General features: G+C 49.3%; 1 protein-coding gene across 3 annotated transcripts; it reads right to left on the bottom strand.

Annotated features, from left to right (window-relative positions):
- Positions 1–715: 715 nt before the first annotated feature.
- On the bottom strand, positions 716–18,966 carry KLHL36 (kelch like family member 36). Of its 3 annotated transcripts, none has more exons than XM_058845969.1 (5): positions 18,834–18,966; positions 14,749–14,830; positions 10,079–11,152; positions 9,059–9,216; positions 716–2,736 (listed from the first exon to the last, which is right to left on the bottom strand). In XM_058845969.1, exons 2-5 carry the CDS (start codon positions 14,806–14,808, stop codon positions 2,181–2,183), a joined length of 1,848 nt encoding a protein of 615 aa, XP_058701952.1. In that variant the 5' UTR covers positions 14,809–14,830; positions 18,834–18,966; the 3' UTR covers positions 716–2,180. The 3 variants fall into 3 exon arrangements, with proteins under 3 accessions (XP_058701952.1, XP_058701951.1, XP_058701953.1); XM_058845968.1 differs by lacking the exon at positions 18,834–18,966 and adding an exon at positions 14,947–15,080; XM_058845970.1 differs by lacking the exon at positions 18,834–18,966 and having other exon boundaries at positions 14,749–15,264.
- Positions 18,967–19,059: the final 93 nt, after the last annotated feature.

Raw genomic sequence — 19,059 nt, 5'->3', positions numbered from 1 at the left:
TCCCAAATCCAGGGGTGATCAGCCACATCTGGATCCACAACATCCCAAATCTAGGGGTGATCAGCCACAAGGCTGGCTTTCATAAGCACTGAAGCTGTCTTTTGTTCATACAATGAAGTTTAACGTGAAGAAATTGTAAATTGTTTATCTACACTCCATTAAATACTGTCTTTGAAACCATTCTACAAACTGGATTGGATCTTTTGTCTGCAAAAAAATGGAAAGGAATGTCATAGAATCACAGAATGATTTGGCTTGAAGGGACCTTAAAACTCATCTTGTTTCTCCCTCTCTGCCATGGCAGGGCCACCTTCCACTCTCCCAGGTTGCTCCAAACCTGGTCCAGCCTGGCCTTGGGCTCTTCCAGGGATCCAGGGGCAACCACAGCTGCTCTGGGCACCTGTGCCAAGGCCTCAGCACCCTCACAGGGGAGAATTTCTTCTAAGAAATTAGATTAGATCTAATCCCATCTAACCCTGCCCTTTGGCAGTGGGGAGCCATTCCCCCTTCTCTCTTCCAACTGTCTGGAGCAGAAAAATGCAGAAAAGATGAATTATCTAAATAAGTTCTATTCTTACTTCATACTGTTAAATTTACCTTCCTACTAAAGTGCTTCCACCATTATGAATTTCACTGAAAAATGATTACAGGATTATTTTTTTCCAATTTATCAAAAAGGAAAACCTCAGTGAAATCAATACACAAGACATCAGACTGTGATGAATAGAATATTCTAAACTGGATTTATTGTTCTCAGACATTTATGTAATACATAAACACATTAAAGAGGGGATATAGTAACAAGCAACCCAGTAACAGAAAAAAAGCAAGCCTTTGAGATTTTTGTTCTATACTTACACATGAAAATGTCCCCAAAAAGTTAAGTAGCTGTCAGTCGACATAGCAAGGATTTCAGATATTAAAAAAAAATAACCCCAAAAACTTGTCAATGAGTTTGTCATAACCAAAATGTTTCATTTTGGTTTTTTTGGTTTTGTTTTAAATTTATTTTTAGGCTAAAAAAGAATAAGCATTACCTCATGCAGTATACAAAGGCTTTAAAATAAATCCATTAATGCAAATGAAAGACTGACTCCTGAGGCTTTTTTTTTAAATTAAAAAAAACACCAAAAAAACCTCAAAGAGTTTTAGAAAATTAATTCTAACTAGTTTTCTTAGCATTGAAGAAACAACCTACAACCTCCTTGTACTCCAGAAATTTATTGTTACCTCTTTCAATACGCGTGTGCTTGTAGTAGGTCTTAGATTTACCAGAGTTTCAAATGAAATTAAGTGCAAAAATGTTTTCTTAGTGTTCTTCCAATTGTTGAGGTAAGTTGTTGGGGGAAAAAAAAAAAATAAAAAAGACAAAAGAATGAGGGTAGCAGGATATCACCTGCACATACACCAGATGGAAGAAAAGGCAAATCTGAAATACACAGAAAGGGAGATGGGAGAGGAGGACTGAGGAAAAAATAACAGCAATGATCAACAGCTGAACTTTAAACCAAAGCCCTTGAAATCCACTCAGCAGATCAGCAGTCACTGAAATAAAGCGTGTTTATGAGCATGGCTGGCGAGCTGGGCTCTGGGGAAGCTGGAATTGTGACAATAGTCCCAATTCCAGCTGACTGCCTGACAATGCTGGGAATGCCAGTGCTGCTCCAACAGCTGCACCACGTCCTGGCCAAGCCACACAAAGATCATCAAACGAGGAGTTCCTGACGCCAACAACGGGGTCACAAGCACAGAGCAGCAGCTTCTATAGTCAACAACGTAATATATGGCAAACGAGAGACTGAGTTAGCAAAATGTGGTATAAAAAAGTATAAAAGTTGTTTTTAAAAACTTCCTTAAAACGTCGATATAATACGATGTATGTGGAAATGCCATGAACCACAGAAGGAAAAACCTAAGCCTTAACATTCAGGAGAGCAGCGGAACCTCTCTGACCACATCACCCTTTGTACAGCAAGAGGGGGAGTTTTTGGTTTCTTTTGTTGTTTTTACCTTAAACATGAGTTTAATCCAAAAACCACATTCAAGTGTACATTTTCTGAGGCTTCAGAAGATGCCCTCCCCACCCTGTTTAAAAACAAAAAGAATAAAGGTTAGATAGAAATGTCTAAATACAAGGTCCCTTCGGAGTCCACCATCCAATGGTGGCTATCCAGGAGTGGTCATCTTCCTCGATCTTGATGTTTTTTTGTTTTTATCTTTTTCTTTTTGTCCTCTGTTTTGGGTTTCAGGGCGCAGACGCACGCGGACACTCCAGCAATAGCTTTGGGCAAGTCCGTTCCTTTGCACCACTTATTTTTCTCCTTATCGTAGACCTGGACTGTTTTGGAGAAGACAGCTTCCTCCCAGCTGTAGCCTCCCAGGATGTAAATCTTGCCTTCCCAAACTGCCACCCCTGACTCGCTGTTGGCTTGCAGCAGAGGGGCCACTCTGGTCCACTGGTTGCACTGGGGGCTGTAGGACTCCACGCTGAGGATGTCAAACCGAGCCATGGTCTCGATGTTGTCGTCGCTGCCGCCGATGGAGTAGATGTTGTCCTGCAAGGTGCACATGCTGTGCCAGCCCCTGGCAGTGATCATGGGCCTCTTCTCCTCCCACACGTCCGTGCGGTAATCGTAGCACAGCAGGTTCTTTCTGTAGGGGCCGATCTGGTAATCGTGGCCTCCCGAAATGTACACGAATTCCTTGTAGACTGTGCCAGCGTGGCCGTAGGTAAACCTGGGGCAGGCAAACAGGAACAGTCCTTATGGATTTTGTCAAGACACACGAGCATGCAGCAGGGACTGTGCTAAAGGAGCAAATAAACAGTAACTAAAGGCAGAAGAATCCCTGATCTGGCAGTTACCCAGTAACTCCTCTCTTTCCCAGAGCCTGCACTGCAGAGTGCACAGCCTGACAACCACTTTTAAATCATTCTTTCCATAGCTGGTCGCTACAGAGCGCTAAGGTATGACAATCACTTTTTAATGCATCCTCTAGAGTGTGTCACACAACAGAAATAGCCCATCCAGCTCTACTGGCATGACCTTCACTCCCATTTTCCTGCTCCATTGGCTTGCATCAGTCTGAGAGGGCCAGAGAAGGAAACAATCCACATCTCAGTAAGGGTTTCTGTGACAGAAAGGTGAAATAATCATAACACCTCTCAGACTTACCAGTAGGGAGAAACCAAGAGAAACCAACAAGAAAACTGCTGCTGCCTTGCCCTTGCACAGCTTCAGGATCACTGGTCACATCTCTTGCCCACGGGCACTCTCTGTCCAGTTCACCTGCAGTCCCAACACAGGCAGTGTCCTTTACATGAACCACCTGTCTGCTCTACCACCGCTGCCCTACAGGTGGGAACTTCTCTGGTCACCCCAGGACAAGGCAGCAAACCCCAGTCCATCACAGATCATGACGAAGTAAGAGAAAATGAGATGGTAGAAGCAACACCATGCATGCTGCATCCACAGGGCAGAGAGAAAACCCCTTTGATCATCTATAATAAAGCCACTACAAACCTAAATCTCCAGGCTGTTCTTAACTTCACACTAGGCTGTTCCTGACCAAACCCCTCTGAGCTCTCAGAAGCGGGCAGCCAAGGTGATGAACAGCATCAGCTGCTTTGAACATGTCGTTCCTACACGTCTTTTTTTCCTCTTCTGGGGGAATTGGCTTGTCAAAAGATGCAGCACCAGCACAGCAAATTGGTTCTCACAAGGAGCCCAAACGATTCAATACCCACAGGGCACAGAGCAGTGTACTCATCACACTGCACTCACGAGCCTCTACCACCATCCTTTGTAGTCAGCCACTCGAGACAACGCAACCTCCACGGCAGACAAAACTCTGTTAGCATTGCTTTAGCCTTTGAACTGTGCCTGAACACGCTGGAGCTCTCTATGGAGAGAACCTTGAGCTGTTTTTATTTTGCCGGCTAATGGTTTCTCTGAGCCACACAAATGCTATCGGAACATCTTCCACACACCTGAGTGCCAGCACTTCTGTGCCAAGGGAAAAGATGGACTAGAAAAGAAACCCCACATTTACCCTGAAAGCACAACGCTTCTGAGACGAGCTAAACGGTGGTTATTATTCTAGATGCCTACCGAAACCTCTGATCCCTGTCTGAATCAGATATTTTAATAAGTTCCTGCTACAAGAAACAGAAAAATCCCTGGCATGCTTGGGCTGACAGTGCTGAGTGACCAGGACAGTCTCTTCAACAACGGGGGCTGGAGCGTCAGGCCTGGAGATCTTACAGAGATCTTACAGAGGTGACTTCACAGCTGTTCTGCTTCTTGGCCTCTCAGGGAAAAGACAGGAATTAAAAAGGAGAGAACTTTGGTACGGTTATGGACTTTATCCAGAAAGGCAACTCAAAATTTCCACAGCTCTCAGTGTGCCTCATGATAGAAGCAGTTAATTCACGCTCAGTGCTTCTGGCGGACACGATGTACCTTGAGCACATGAACCCTGGCTTTCACCCCTGACAGAAATACCACGGCAGATGAAGCAGCCAGAGATGCTGATCCTTGTTCGAGGTCTCTTCCTCACAGCAACCAGGACTGTCCATCTCCAGTGGCTCCTGGGCTGCTTGTCAGAGCCTGTGTTTCCCTGCATACACAGGAATGGGTTTAAAAATGCTCAGTCTGGGGATGGGATGGACAGCTTGAGTTCAGTTCATTTCAAGCTGCAGCAGACTTTAAACCCACATGAAACCAAGCTGCCTGGAGGCTGTGCTGTACCAGGGAGTTTGGAGGAGTCAGGAAGAGGACAACACGAGGACATCGAATCCACCCCAGAGCCCAGCGTTACTGCACTGCTGTTGGCAACCACACTGCATTCACCATCCAGAGAAAAAATGACCCTAAGTTAATAAAAACTTGCCTGGCTCTTGGAGAAGTAGGTTAAATATTCTCCTACTCTGGCGTTCTGTACAGGTAAGCAAGCAATAGCCATTGTCTCTCAAGCACAGGCATGCAGCCCAGCACAGGCAGCTGCAGAAAAAGCACTGATCTGGTTCTTTTGCCTCAGTCAGTGTCTGTGTCCAGGGAACAGCAACAGCTGAGAGAGAGAATGGTTTGACAGAAACAATCAGATCTGAAGCACCAGATCGACCATTGATTTGTTATTGTCCAGTATAGGACAATTACTCACTGAAATACACCAGAGGTGTGTCACTTTGCCTCACTTCTGAAAGCTCATCCAAAATAGCATCACTTTCATAGGAACTGCATGAAATAGATGCATAAATTGAAACCAATCAACACAAATCCTTTCTACAAGCCCTGTGATTGAGAGAGGGGCATTTCTAAATGGACAAAAGAATAGGCACATCAATAAAGTGGGTTCAGACATCCTCCAACAGAGAGCATTGGGCATTTTGGCAGTGTTATCTGCAGGAGTGGCCAGAAAAAAGCTGAGGCATTAAGAGAAAGGAGATTTGATTTTAACATCTACTGGAGCCTGGTGCTGATTTTGAATGCCTTAACCCAGATACAGTGCTGAAAAATTAGTTCCTGACCCAGTAACACCATTCAGAAGCTAGAAAACCTACCATTTACTGTCCGAGACAGAAGACCACAGAATTCAATAAAGCTTTGGGAATCCCCTACTCCAACCAAAGTCCAGGTGAGCTGTGGTTGCTCTGAATCTCGATGTCCACCTGTTGTAGCCCTGCGAGATCATTCATGACCCAACCGGCAGAGCAGATACCATCACTCCCCAACCTGTTCCAACAGCTCCTCACACAACAGCTCTCAGTTGTTCTGCCAAACTTTTACCTAGGGCCACTCAATTAATTTCACTGCTGTCTGCAGCAGACCTTTTCATGGTCTGTTCAGGATGAGAACACACTGCCCCTCCTCCTGCTCTGCCAGGCTCGTCAGCCACCGCTGCTCCCTGCCGGGCTAGAAACTATGACAGAAACTGCTCCCAGTTTCTGGGAAATGGGGCCAAAAATATAGGACCTCTCTGAAGAAAGGGAAAGGTATCCCACAACCAAGGACCCTAATGAGCGTCAGGCAAAATGAATTCCCTTCTAGAAGGCTTGGACCAGGTCCACCCTTTAGACAACTTGGCTGAAGTTTTCCCACAAAGCCTCTGCCCTGAGACGCTGTTTGCTTCTCCAGCAAGACAGCCTTAGCTCCGTCAAAACAGCTCAGCTCCTTCCAAGTGAGTGCTTAGGGAAAACAACTTGTTGTTTTGACCATATAGGGTGGGAATGGGACAGGGTAAGAGGAGATAAAGAAGAGCCTGTAAAGCTCCTCCTTAGAGGAGCAAGACTGTGAACAGCAGCATGGACACGGGATTTGGTGCTGGCATGTGTGCTCAAGGACACAGCCACTGCCTTCTCCCTGCAAATCTCCACACGTGTGCCAAGCTGTAACCCTTGGGAAGCACCAAAACCAACCCATTTTCTGCATGTTCAGCATCGAAGCTTTAACAAACAACCTCTGAGAGTCCCACCCCACACAGCTCCAGTTGAACAACACAAGCCCACACCCCCGAATGACCTCAACATGAGGCTGTCACTCCAGGGAACAGGATTCCAGGCAGTTGCTGGCTTGGGGCAGTCAGGAATGGCACCAAAAAGCCTGCTTCTGGTGGTCATGCTCCCAAGAGGACCAAAACACCTGCATGTGTTCTCTTCAGAGGGAAGAAGACAGAAAAGCTCAGGAAAATAGGTGGTTTTGTTGGGATTCATTGTCTGATCAGGCACTCAGGAAGCAGAGGACTGGAGCTTCTGGTTTCCTCTACAGAAAGTCTTGCTGCTAGAATAGGGCTGGGGGAGATGTTATTTGAGGGAAACAGGAACTTAAATCTGTTTGAGGAACAAAACCATGTGGTCAGGAGGAAAACAGAGATCAGATGAGGAGTATGTTGAAGGGAAGACTGGAGCAGGCAGCAGGAACTGTAGGTAAAATGTTTTTAGTCTTAAATGGATCACAGAATCCTCTCTCATCCTTCCTCCTCTGCCAGTAAATCACAGACTCACAGGGATGGGGCAGCCACAGCTTCTCTGGGCAACCTCTACCAGGGCTTCACCATCTCAGAGCAAAGAATGTTTTCCTAATATCTGATCTAACCCTGCCCTCTGCCCGTGGGAAACCATTCCTCCTCATCCTGGCACTCCAGGCTCTTGTAGAGTCTCTCTCCACTTTTCCTGTGCGCTCTCTTCAGGCACTGGAGTGCCACACTTAGGTCACAGTGAAGCTTTCCTTTTCCAGATTGAACAATCCCAATTCTCCCAGCCTTTCCTCTTAGGAGAGGTGTTCCATCTCTCTGATCATCCTGGTGCCTCCTCTGGATTTGCTCCAACCTGAAGTACCTTAAGGAAGGGCTTCAGCAGCCCCAAATCTGCCAGAGCCACTGCTCACCCAGCTCAAGCAGTGGATGTGTGTCGGGAAGGTTGCTCACCTCCTTTTGCAACCTGCAAGAAGTTCTTTTTGCCTTATTCCTTCTGTGCAGAAACACACAAATAAATCACTGCCCAGCACTAAATGGAAAAAAAAGAGCTGAAAAGACAAAAAATCCAAAGGTGCCGAGAGTCCACTAAGATGTAACTCCAGACACTTAAATGTGCAAAACAGCAGCTGCATGGAAAAGTGGGAGGCTGTCTAGTTCACCACACAGGGTGAGCTGACACAAGGACAGAGCCACAGGAAGAGAGGATGCAGAATCATTTCTTTGGGTGCAGGAATAATTCATCCCACTCCCTACAGTGTAAGAGGGGTCTGTCCCCTGACGGGCGACTTTTGCCTTGTCCAAACAGACATGCCAGGCAATCTAATAAAAAATTAACACCCACAAGTTAAAGTTCACTTTAAATACTGCAGCTGCAGAATTCCCAAAGCCAGCACACAGGTAGCAGTTGAAATATGCAGACAAACTGCCCCTTCTTAGAGAGTCTGGGGGGATTAAGTTCATCCATGTGAACTTCCCCAGGATCATTTATGAGCAAAAATATCCATAGAGGATTCACCTCACAGGTGTCCCCAGTTAACAGAAGGATTTAGGACCTGAAGATACTCTCCTACACAGCTTCCCAGGAAGGGCTGTGGTGTTTAGCCCCTGGATCATAGGCTGGATCTGCCTGTGTGAGCAGAAATAAAAAAGCATCCTGCTTGTGAAGAGCACTCGAGCCCAGCTGTTGGCCTGGATCAGCCTTGCATTGCAGCACCTGCCCAAAATAGAATTGGGCAACAGGCTCCTGTGCCTTCAGTGGCTGCCTCTGGCTCTGCAGCTCTGCAGCTCAGGGACCAGGGAAAAACCCTGAACTCTCAAACCAAACTGCAGGAACCTGCTCTGTGATGGCACCAGGAAAGCCAGCACTGCTGCTGAGGTTTCAGACATCACAGAAACACCATCCCCACAGCCAGAGTCCCTGTGATTCCCACAAATGTGAAACATCGAATCGGAGTCACTGCTAGCAAAGAAGAGCTGTCCTTACAAAGTCACTGTTCTGACATCGACTCAAGACACAGCAATGCCCTGTCTGTTACCACAAGAGCTGCAGGGATTAAATCTCTCAAAAACAGAAGAGCCAAGTTTTAACTCAGACAGAGGGAGAGAGAGCTCACATTTGCCAGGGTTCTGTATTTGCAATACAGGTAATTATGTTTAGCTGTGACAGCCAACCCAAACAGCCCAACATAGAAAAACACCCTGCGAGGAAAACCATCACATCAAGGTGGCAAAGTAAGGCCAAAGAAATGACAAACCCCTTTGGCCAAGATGTGAAAAGTGCTTTTGAAAATATTCAACTCCAAATGGCCTCAGGAAAAGCTTTTTAAGAATTGTAGAATGAAATGATCAGAGCTCTCCCTCCTATCCTCCAGATGCACCTTGGGATGAAAATGAAAACCTCACTGACAGGAGGCACACGCTGTCTGCTCAAATCCCAGCTGCTGCTGTGGTTTGAGATGGCTGATGCCACATTGGTTTTACATCCCCTTCCCTCCCTTCCAGGGCTCCCATTCATCAGCTAAAGTCACACAAGCTCCCTCTGTTACCCCTCTTCAAACACAGGGGAGCTTCCAAACAGCTCAGTTACCTGGGCAGTCCTGCTATGTAGGTCCAGGAGTCCTTCTGAGGGCTGTAGGTCTCAACTGAAGACAGGGCCCCATTCTCATTCCTGCCACCAACAGCCACCAGCATGTCAGTGATCGCTCCCAGGTAGAAATCTACTCGTCGCTGTCTCATGGAGGCAACCTGGCAAAGAAAATAACCTGCTGGCATCTTCCAGTGTCTGGTAAGCAAAGGACTTGAGGGACAATGGGGCAGTTGCTCCTTCCCCTTTGATTTGATAAGGAGAGATTCTGGTTTTGACCATTACATTCATAAAACATTTCTGGTTTTCTGCAGTAGCATCCATTTTCAAAGCGGGGGAAAACAGGAAACACCTAAGAGACAGGTTACTCTATAAACGTTTGTGTTTATAGGAACTTCTTCCCAAAGTCTGCAAGAACAGGTATTGAAAACCACAAGTAAACCATCCAGGATGACTGATTCATGGAGGAATCATGGCTGGCTCATATGGAAACCATAACTGGTCCATACAGGGACCATGACTGGTCCATAAAGGAACAAGGAGTGGCTGATACAGCAACCCACACAGATGAAGGGATTTGTGGCAGGACTGGGAGCAAAGAGCTTGTTCTAAGGGACACTTAGCTCAGAGACATTTCCTTTTTACATCACACCCATTTTTGGTTTATATGTAGTACTGCTTGAGGAAAATGAACCAAGCAATCACATCTGAGTCCATTCCAGAATTATTCCCAGAAGTAATCTAAAGAATTGAGGGCGGATGCTGATCAGGAATTTCTCAGGTGAGATGCCCAAATCCCAAATGAAGCTGAATATCTGCCCCAAACTCTTTTGGCTCTTTGTGCAATTTAAGCATTCCCACAAAGGACTCAAGTAGCTGCTTCAACTTAACCAACTTGACTTTTCATTTGGAAGTGCTGCCATGTTGACTATTCTAACAAGCCCCATCCTTCCACCAGAAAAGGAGAAAACACTCTAAACATTAAGGACTTTGAACAGAGAAATAATACAGCTCAAGTCTCACCTTTATCCACTGGTTACAGCGGGGATCATACCTATATAGGAGATTTGACGCCGCATCCCCTCCATTGTCCCGGGAAAAGCTGCCCCCGGCTATGAAGATGAAACCTCCCAAGACCGCGACACAGTGGTGACTCCGCCGGGCTGGCAGAGGGGTTTCTGCCACCCACTGTCCCTTCCTGGTGTCCAGGAAGCAGGTGTCATCACAGAGCTCCAGGCAGCGCTCCGACACCTCCCCGCCCACGAAGAGCAGCCGCTCCTCGCAGGTGCGCAGGGCCGTGCGCTTGGTCTGCAGCACCGGCTGCGCCGTCACGTTGTTGTGGTAGTTCACCGCCTCCTCGATGAAGCCCTCGCAGTTGGCTTCCTTGGGCAGCAGCGAGCACACGGCAGGCTTCACTCGGTGCAGGAGGTCGCTCTTGGGGATCAAGGGGAAGTGGATGTTGTCCAGCACCTGGTAAGCCTCGTTCTCCCGCTCCGGGTACTGCGTGAGCCACTGCAGGGCGGCCTGCAGCAGGTCGTGCTCGCACTCCTGCTGCACGTCGCTGCTGTCCAGGTACTGGCACAGCTTCTGCAAGGAAATATTCTGCAGGAAGTCCGGGGTGAAGGACAGCGTGCCAAAGTTCTGCAGGATGAAGGAGTCGATGTAGGAGTCAAGGCGCTTCAGGTTGTAGATGGAGGCCAGCTCCTGCAGGTACAGGTAATTCTCCTCGCTGACTTCGTTCTCCAGGTACTCGCAGCAGAAGTCGACCACCTTCCAGATCTGCAGCAGGTGAGCTGTCTCGAGCACGTAGTCGATGTTCCCTCCATCCAGAGACAGCTCACTGCCATACAGGAAATCCACCACGGCCTTGAGGCCAATGTAGGAGGCTCCGAAAAGCTCCACCTCCTTCTGGTGGGCCTCCCTCATGCCGATGGTGAACATGGAGTTGAAGTAGTCACTGCACACGGCCAGGAGGTTCCGGTGGGCCGGGACTCTCTGCTCATCCACCACCAGCACGATGTCGCAGAACAGGCCTCGGTGCCTCTGCTCGTTCAGGCTCTGCAGAACCAGACTGGAGTGGTCATCCCACCTGTACACCTGGAAAACACAAACAGCTTCAGGCAGGTGGCACCTCCACCGAGATCAGTTCACAGTGGAATGTGTTTTCCCACTAGGTGCAGTCATACATAAGTCAGAGACAGCTTTTTTTTGCGTTTCTCGTTCGCATTTATAATAAATTCTGACATGGAATTGTTGGCAAGTGACACAGTACAAGCCTGAGCTCCTCACCTTCACTTTGAAAGGCCTATGGAAACTTTTACTGCTTCCTATTCCCCTTCTTTTATAATTTACTCTTCCTTCCCCCACAATGCTGCATTGAAACCTCCTCCCTGATGAGTTATACAGGCACAATTTTCTGAAACTCTTCCACTCATTGTCTCAGAGACATCTTGCTGACATTTCCTTTCTTCCTTGTCCCCCAAATGACTCCTTACAGAGCTCTCCCAGCTAAACTACTCACAGAGCATTTGGAGTGGGAGACACACACGCAGCAGTACTCTGAATTTTCATTCAGCTCATGTATTGTTTGGGTTACTGCTTGCTTGACAGCTACCCCCTCTTAAATCTTTCCAGAACTCTGCATTTCTAAGCTTGTTAGGGTAAAATCCCTCTCTTTCTTCCCACATTATTCCAGGCACACACACTGCACTCAGAAGTAATAGCTGTTTATTTATGTGCAAAGCCACACATGTGGAGAACTGATTCCCACAAGGCTTCTCCTCGCTTCCAGAAGCTGAGGTAGGTTTTGTTTAAATGAATAGGAGCAGATATTTTTCTTTTAAAGAAAAGGGAAAATGCCCTCAGGACACATCCATTAAGTGCCCTTCTGGGATCTCTCTGGTCCTCACATTCTAAGCACCGCCTTTGGACGTGTAGCTGAGCTTTTGAGGTGACCAGCTTGTGCCTCTTTTCTCACAGACTCATGTCACCAGCCTTAGGATGAACCAAGATGGAAACGTTTTGTTACCCCTCAAATGTCCTGCAGAACATGAACTGAACACTGCTGCTCAGTCCAGGATGTCAAGTGAAGTTTTAGGACCATCTTCTGGAGGAATTTAATGTGTGATGGCACACTCAGGTACCTTGTGATGTCTCTTAATAAAAGCCAGGTTAAGGTAAATGCAAATACCAAATACTTTAATTACCAAATTCAAACCAGGCAGAAAGAACCTGCAAGAACTTGTAAGAGGAGTGAGAAGGGGTGGAATGGAAGCACATCCCTGCTCTGAACAGTCCTGCCTGTCTGAGTCTTGCCCTCTCCTAAACCCCCAGGCTGCATTCCCAGAGGTGACACCCGAAAAGGTCACACAGGTGACCTGAGGTCTCCTCAATCCTCCCAGACACTCCCCCTTCCCTTCACCACCAAACTGTTGCTTCTCCTAGAAATCCTAATTACCTGTGGCTCCCCTGGCTGCCCAAGCAGAGAGCACATCATCACAGCAGTCTGGAAAAGCCATTACTGCCCTGGTTAAACCACAGCGGGACCCCCTCTACCCACCTGGGTGGAAAAGGTCTGATTCTTAGAGCCAAGAGGGCTTTTTGAGACCCAAATTAACTATCAAATGTGCTGCTCTTAGTGTAACATCCCAGCAGATTCTCTTTATTTCCTTATGTTCTTTTCTAAACAATGGAGGCCAAGCTGCCAAAAATCCTGCTGTTGGAATGGCTCTGAACATTCAAGTGTGCAGAGTTAAACCAGTCTAAGGCAAGAGGCTTCAATAATTAAAAGGTTTCTGGATCAAAACTCTTTAATTTGCCTTATACTCATCACACCTCTGAACTTAAAAAGGGATCTATGGCATAGACAACAAAGTGGCTTCCACTGAGGAATAAAACTGCCAGAGATCTGTAACAAAAAAAAAAAAAAAAAAAAAAAAAAAGTGTTTAAGGACTGGAAAGCTTTTTATCTGCCTTTTCTTGAGACTGGGAAAAGCTGATATTGTACAGGAGCCTAAGCAGAAACCAAGGGGTGGAAGAGAGGGAGAAGAATAAATATGGCAAAGGATAAACCACACTTTCGTGGCAGCTGTATTCAGGGGTAGTTGAAGGTGGCAGATGAATATGACAAGAAATAACAACTTACAGCACCCTCTCCCCAGGATTCACGAGGAATAGGATTGAACCAAATCCTTGGATTGAAGCAAACCCATCCTCCCTCTCATCCCTGGGAGCTGGCTGATCATTTCTCTCTAATATTCCCTAATACCACCATCATGCATAACAAGATTACAGCGGAATATAAGATTTGCCAGAGATCCCTCTCTGCTGCGCTGGATGTTGAGTCAGCAGCGTAATCCTGCCCTCAGATACGCCTGGCAACTCGCACTCCTGAAATCCTTGTTGCCATGTGGAACTGCTGCTGCTCCAGGAATCAGGAATCAACCCATTCCACGCTGCACCGGAGGCACTCGGAACACAGCAAATTATTTCAGCCACTTGGCAAGTTCATTCATTCAGGGAGCAAGATACAGGAGCTGAGAGCTGCACATTTCAAAAGCAGGACTAATTTCACACTGAACTTGAACATCTTTCTCAAGCTATTTATATTCTGTAGAACAGCCTTTGCATTATCCAGTAATTCTAAGTTTAACAGATAGTGACAGCTGCCGTCTAAGCAAGCAAATAAAACAATGCTGTCAAATTAATTAATTTTTAATGTGATGAATTATCATTACATTCAGACTAAACCATTTAAGTGGCAGACAGGATCAGCATTGAGGGAAAGATTATATTGGTAGGGATGCATTTAAAAATTAGTCCTATTTATCTTTCATCAATTGTGTTAGAGCAGAATTTCAGCTTCTCTTGAATTCAAAGATCTAATTTCTCTCAGACTGTTAATGCAGCCCTGCTGCTCATCAATGGTGCAAAAGAAAATGAGATCTGGCTCTTCAGCTTTGGTAAAACAGATGAAAGCACTGAAAAGTTTCCCTTTTCCAGCATTTTTTTCTGGTATTACAAGGTACCTGTTCTGCAGCTCCTGTAACTACAGCACAAAAGCAGCTTGCACTGGCATGAAACAAAGTGAGCATAATAATTACAGCTGCTTTTAACATCTTATAAATCATCCTGAGGACCTGCATAAAGAGCTGACTGAGATGGATTTCCGTGAATTCACAAATAAAAACAATGTCTTTGTGCAGACAGATTTGATTCAAAGAAAATAAAACCCCACAAACCTAAGGAAGCAACCCAGGTTCTGTGAGTTCACTGGGCTCACCACAATTGGCAGGATCAAGACTCCCATCTTGTACAAAACCAAGACTGAATCTAAAGAGTAATCCCAGCTTTGCTGGATTTTACGACACGGGTTGGTTTAAAAAATAAACACATCACATTTCATAACTGAATTTTTAGTATAGAGAAACTACTGTGCTGCAATGATGTGGGTTTCTTACTTATGAGTCATGATGAGAAGAAGCCCATTTGCTGCTGCTTTTCCTTTTTTTCCCTTAATCACTAGGCAGCAACTTCTACCAAAAATACTTGAGCAGGTAAACCACCATTTCCATCCCTCTTTTCAAAAGCTCAGAGTACTCCCCCCAAACCAGTCCGCCCAAAGGACACCCTCTACCCCTCACCACCCTTTCCGTAGCGGGATTTTTTTGGCAGGCGACACAAATCGTACGAACCTTCGAGGATTCACTAATCTTGTGCGGGCGGCAGATCCTGCTCTGCCGGGTTCCCTCCATGACCGCCCGATCCGCAGCACTTCTGCAACAAAGGCACAGGGAGATGTTCAGCAGCTCGCCAGCCCCTCCTGAGCGCTCGCACGCATCTTGTGCTGAGCACGGAGCGCAATTCCCGGCCCGCCACGTGCTGATCCGCACCTTGCAAATGTCCCTGTTCAAAAATATTATTTTTCCCTCCTCGGTGCCGGTGTTGTCAAAGGTCGGTGGTGTCAACAAGTTGGGCACAGCCCAGCCCAGCCCCGGTAGCGGCGGCAGCTCCGGAGTCGGCGCTGGCTCCGGGTGGAGCGCTGCCCGGGGCCGGCCGGAGCCCCCCGGCCGCGGTGAGCGACCGGCCCCGGCCCCGCTCCGGCGGCTGCATCGACCGCGGGGAAAAAATCCGGGCGGAAAACAGCGAGGGAAACAAAGCGGTGACAAATTCCTGGAGGCTGCAGCCGCCCCTCGCCCCGCGCCCGGGGCAGGAAATGCCGGCGGGGCGGGACCCGAGCGGGGCGGGACCGCAGCGGGGCCGGGAGCGGCGGGGGAGGCACCGGGGCGGGCCGGGGCGGGGATGCTCGGACACATCCCGGGAGCTCCGGGCTGTTTTCTGCCCTGGGATACACGGAGAGCACATCCCGGGATACTCGGAGCTGTTCCCTGTCCCGGGACCCTCGGGGCTATTCCCTGTCCCGGGATGCTCGGACAGCACATCCCGGGAGATCGGGGCTGTTCCCTGTCCCGGGATGCACGGACAGCACATCCCGGGAGCTCCGGGCTGTTCCCTGTCCCGGGATGCTAGGACACATCCCGGGAGCTCCGGGCTGTTCCCTGTCCCGGGATGCACGGACAGCACATCCCGGGATGCCCGGGGCTGTCCCCTGCCCCGGGATGCTCGGACAGCACATCCCAGGAGCTCCAGGCTGTTCCCTGTCCTGGGATGCTCGGACAGCACATCCCGGGAGCTCCGGGCTGTTCCCTGCCCCGGGATGCTCGGACAGCACATCCCGGGAGCTCGGGGCTATTCCTTGCCCCGGGATGCTCAGACCCCTCGGGGCTGTTCCTGCCGGCTCAGGGATGGTGCTGGCAGGCCCTGAGGCCAGGCAGACATGGGCACCCGTGCCAGGGGCATTGGCTGCAGGGCACACGGCATTTTTGGTTTGTACAGAGGTGATGAACTGCGCAGTGGGTGCGGGAGGTGCAGCCAGAAACCCCCTCAGCATCTCCTCTTGCTTACCTGGCATGACACTACCTGACCTCGGGAGTTCAACTCCCCACTGGGGCTTTCCCTGCTTCTGTGGGACTTTCCCTCATCCATTACAGCCCAGGAAAACTAAAATTAAGAATCCTCCCATGGAGAGCAGCAGGCTGAAGGTTCCCTGCTTCAGGGGGAAAATCAGAAGCAAAGGCACTGCACAGACCCACCGGGTCCAGTTTCTGTGCAACAGCCCCCATCCCACAGCACTCCAAGGGAAAAAGCCCTTTGCTAACCCAGCACTCCTGGGTCTCCTCCAGGTGCTGGCTGGGACAGCAGGAGGCTGGGTGTGTGTCCAGGCTCCAGCTGCTCTCACCAAGGACAGCCCAGCTTGGACACGTGTCCCAGGTGGTGGCAGGGCTGCTGTGGCTGGCAGAGGATGATGTGCAGTGTGTGACACCACGACTGCCTGGTGCCAGCACCTCCACCTGCCCCAGCCACCCAACACTGCAGGCACGGCTCCAGTGCTGGGGCAGCAGCACCCAGCCAGCTCCAGGGACAGGAAACCACAGGGGATGATGGGCTTGTACTCATCTGCACTCAACTGATTATTGAGTCTGGAGATGAAAAGTGGCTTTGCCAGGTCTCTCCTGCAGCCCTTGCAACCATGAGGACCTGGGTAAAGGCCCTCAACTGTCTGAGTGAAATCCCACTTTGCTGCCAGCCCCAATATCAACTGTGACTTAAAAATTGACAACCCCAATGCTAACTCTGATCTGTAAATTGACAACCCCAATGCCAACTGTAACCTGAAAATTCAGGGCACCCTCTTCCTGAAGGACAGCATTGTTCTCTCCATTCCTTTCTCTGCTCCTGCACAGAAAAGACAGGGATGGAGAAGCAGGAATGGGATGGGCATATAGAAAGATTGGAGAAGAAGCAAAAAGAGGGGAAGATGGCAAAGAGACACAGGGACAAGGGACTTGCAGGGGTGTGTTTTAAGATAAAGATAATGCTCCTGGGGGCCCATGGCTGTGCAGAGCCATCCTGTTTGCTCAGCTCCCTCCAAATACTCTGAAGACCCTTCCTGAACATCATGGTACAGTCTAGACAGCTGAAGGTCAGCTCAGACTCCCAGGACTTCATGCCTGCTGGAGATGGTTTTTTGAGGAGGTCCATAAGTCCTCACTTCCTCTTGTGCTTCCTCTCCAAGGACTCCCCTGTGACATGGACAGGTATTTCTGCCAGGCCAGTGACATCTTCCTGACAGGATGAAAAGCCCCATGTTCTGGAGGTCTCAGAATTGCCATATGAAAAGCAAATCAGAGTTCACTAAGTCATTACAGGCTGGTGAAAATGAGCACAATACTTATCCCTCCATGCATTAAAAAAAAAAAAAAAAAAAAAAAAATCCATGCAAAAGTGAGAAAGACAAGAAAGAGAAGCAAAGAGAAGAGGTTTGGTCCCACAAGGAATATGTGCATTTCTGATGTTTGGATCTGGCACTGAAAAGAGGCATGAAGTCCCTAATTAAGAGAATTAATTCTCCAGCCACTGGGTCACAGAGACCTGCATAAGGATGAGGTTCACTCCTCCTAAGGGGATGACTTTGGAGTCACCCAGCTCTGCTCTAGGAAACATCAGGAGCTGAGGATCAGGGACTGAAGGGACAAGGACAAGGACAACCAGCAGCGTTACAGGTATAAACTGCAGCAAGTGCCAGTGGATAAACGCAGACTACAAAAAATACATTTATGAGCAGATAATGGTCAGCATAAAGGCTTTTGAAAAATGAAACTCTTCCTAAAAGCAAAGAAAATCAATATAAATCCAGAAATATTAATGTGTAATTATATTATCATCTACAGCCTGCAGCCTACAGATACTGAGTGTGATTCACCCAGTGTCCTACACTTGTACCGACTTCAGAAATATTTCCCTGTTCCCTATGACCTCATCGAATCAGAGATGCACTGCAGCAATGCCCGTGTCGGGCACTCCGGGAGCCTGGCGTCACCCAGGCCCGGGGAGGCAGCGGGAAGGAGCTGCGGGCAGGACTGGCCTTTGTGGCACTAAAGGGTCCCTGGCAGTGAGGACTGGCTCTGGAGGCCTTGTTCCTTGAGCTGTCTGTAATGCTGCTGCTCAGCCTTCACACGGACAGCACCGATGTGAAACAAGCACCGATCATCCCCTGCAAACTTTAAAATAAATAAAATGTGATACTTTTTTATCATAACAGCTTTTATTAAACTGCAAACCCAGCCCCACGGCTTTTGGGTAGAAACCCACTAGAATGCGCAAGGACTGGCTTGTAAAACTCCAGTCCTAGGGCACGACATCACCCGGCGCTGTTCATTCCCAGCTCGGTTCTGCAGAGCAGGGAGCTGTGTCTGTTTGTGTGGGGCTGAAGCGCAGCCTCCCAGGCAGCCTGTGCCTCCCAGCCCGCATCTCCCCGGAGCGCAGGGACCCGCGGAAGTGCGGGATTGTTCCCGGGCAGCGCCGGGAGCCCGGCAGGGGGAGATCGCCGCATTGGAACGGGCCGAGCCGCTCGCACGCAGGCACGGCCACGCTCACACACAGAGAGACGCACAGACAGACGGACAGACAGACGGACAGACAGACGGACAGACAGACAGACAGACAGACAGACAGACAGACAGACAGACAGACACACAGCCGGGCCCCAGAGCCCGCCCGCACGCAGCGGCTGTCAGCACCCAAAGTCACCCCGGAGCCGCCGCCCGAGGCCGGGGCCGCCCTCCGGGCCGGGGCCGGGATGCGGGTGATGCTCCGCGGCCCCGGCACAGCCCCGAGCCCCAGCCCCGAGCCCCATCCCCGGCCCTCGCCCCCCGCTCACCTGCTCCGCTCCGCGCTACCTCCCGTGCTCCCGGCCCGGCTCCCGGCCCCGCCGCGCCGCCGCCTGCTCCATCCCGGGCGCCGCCTCTGCCTCCTTCCTCCTCCCGGCCCTCAGCGGCTGCCGCAGCATCGGGGGGCTGCCGGCACAGCGGCGCCCGGGAGAAGCATCCCCGCGGCGGGTCGGAGCCGGGCCGGGCCGAGCCCCGCGGCCCCGCGCCCCCGTCCCC

The sequence above is a fragment of the Poecile atricapillus genome, chromosome 10 (genome assembly GCF_030490865.1).
Source record: "Poecile atricapillus isolate bPoeAtr1 chromosome 10, bPoeAtr1.hap1, whole genome shotgun sequence".
Taxonomy (NCBI): domain Eukaryota; kingdom Metazoa; phylum Chordata; class Aves; order Passeriformes; family Paridae; genus Poecile; species Poecile atricapillus.
Note: the sequence above shows the minus strand (reverse complement) of the source record. Positions and strands in the feature narration are given on the sequence as shown.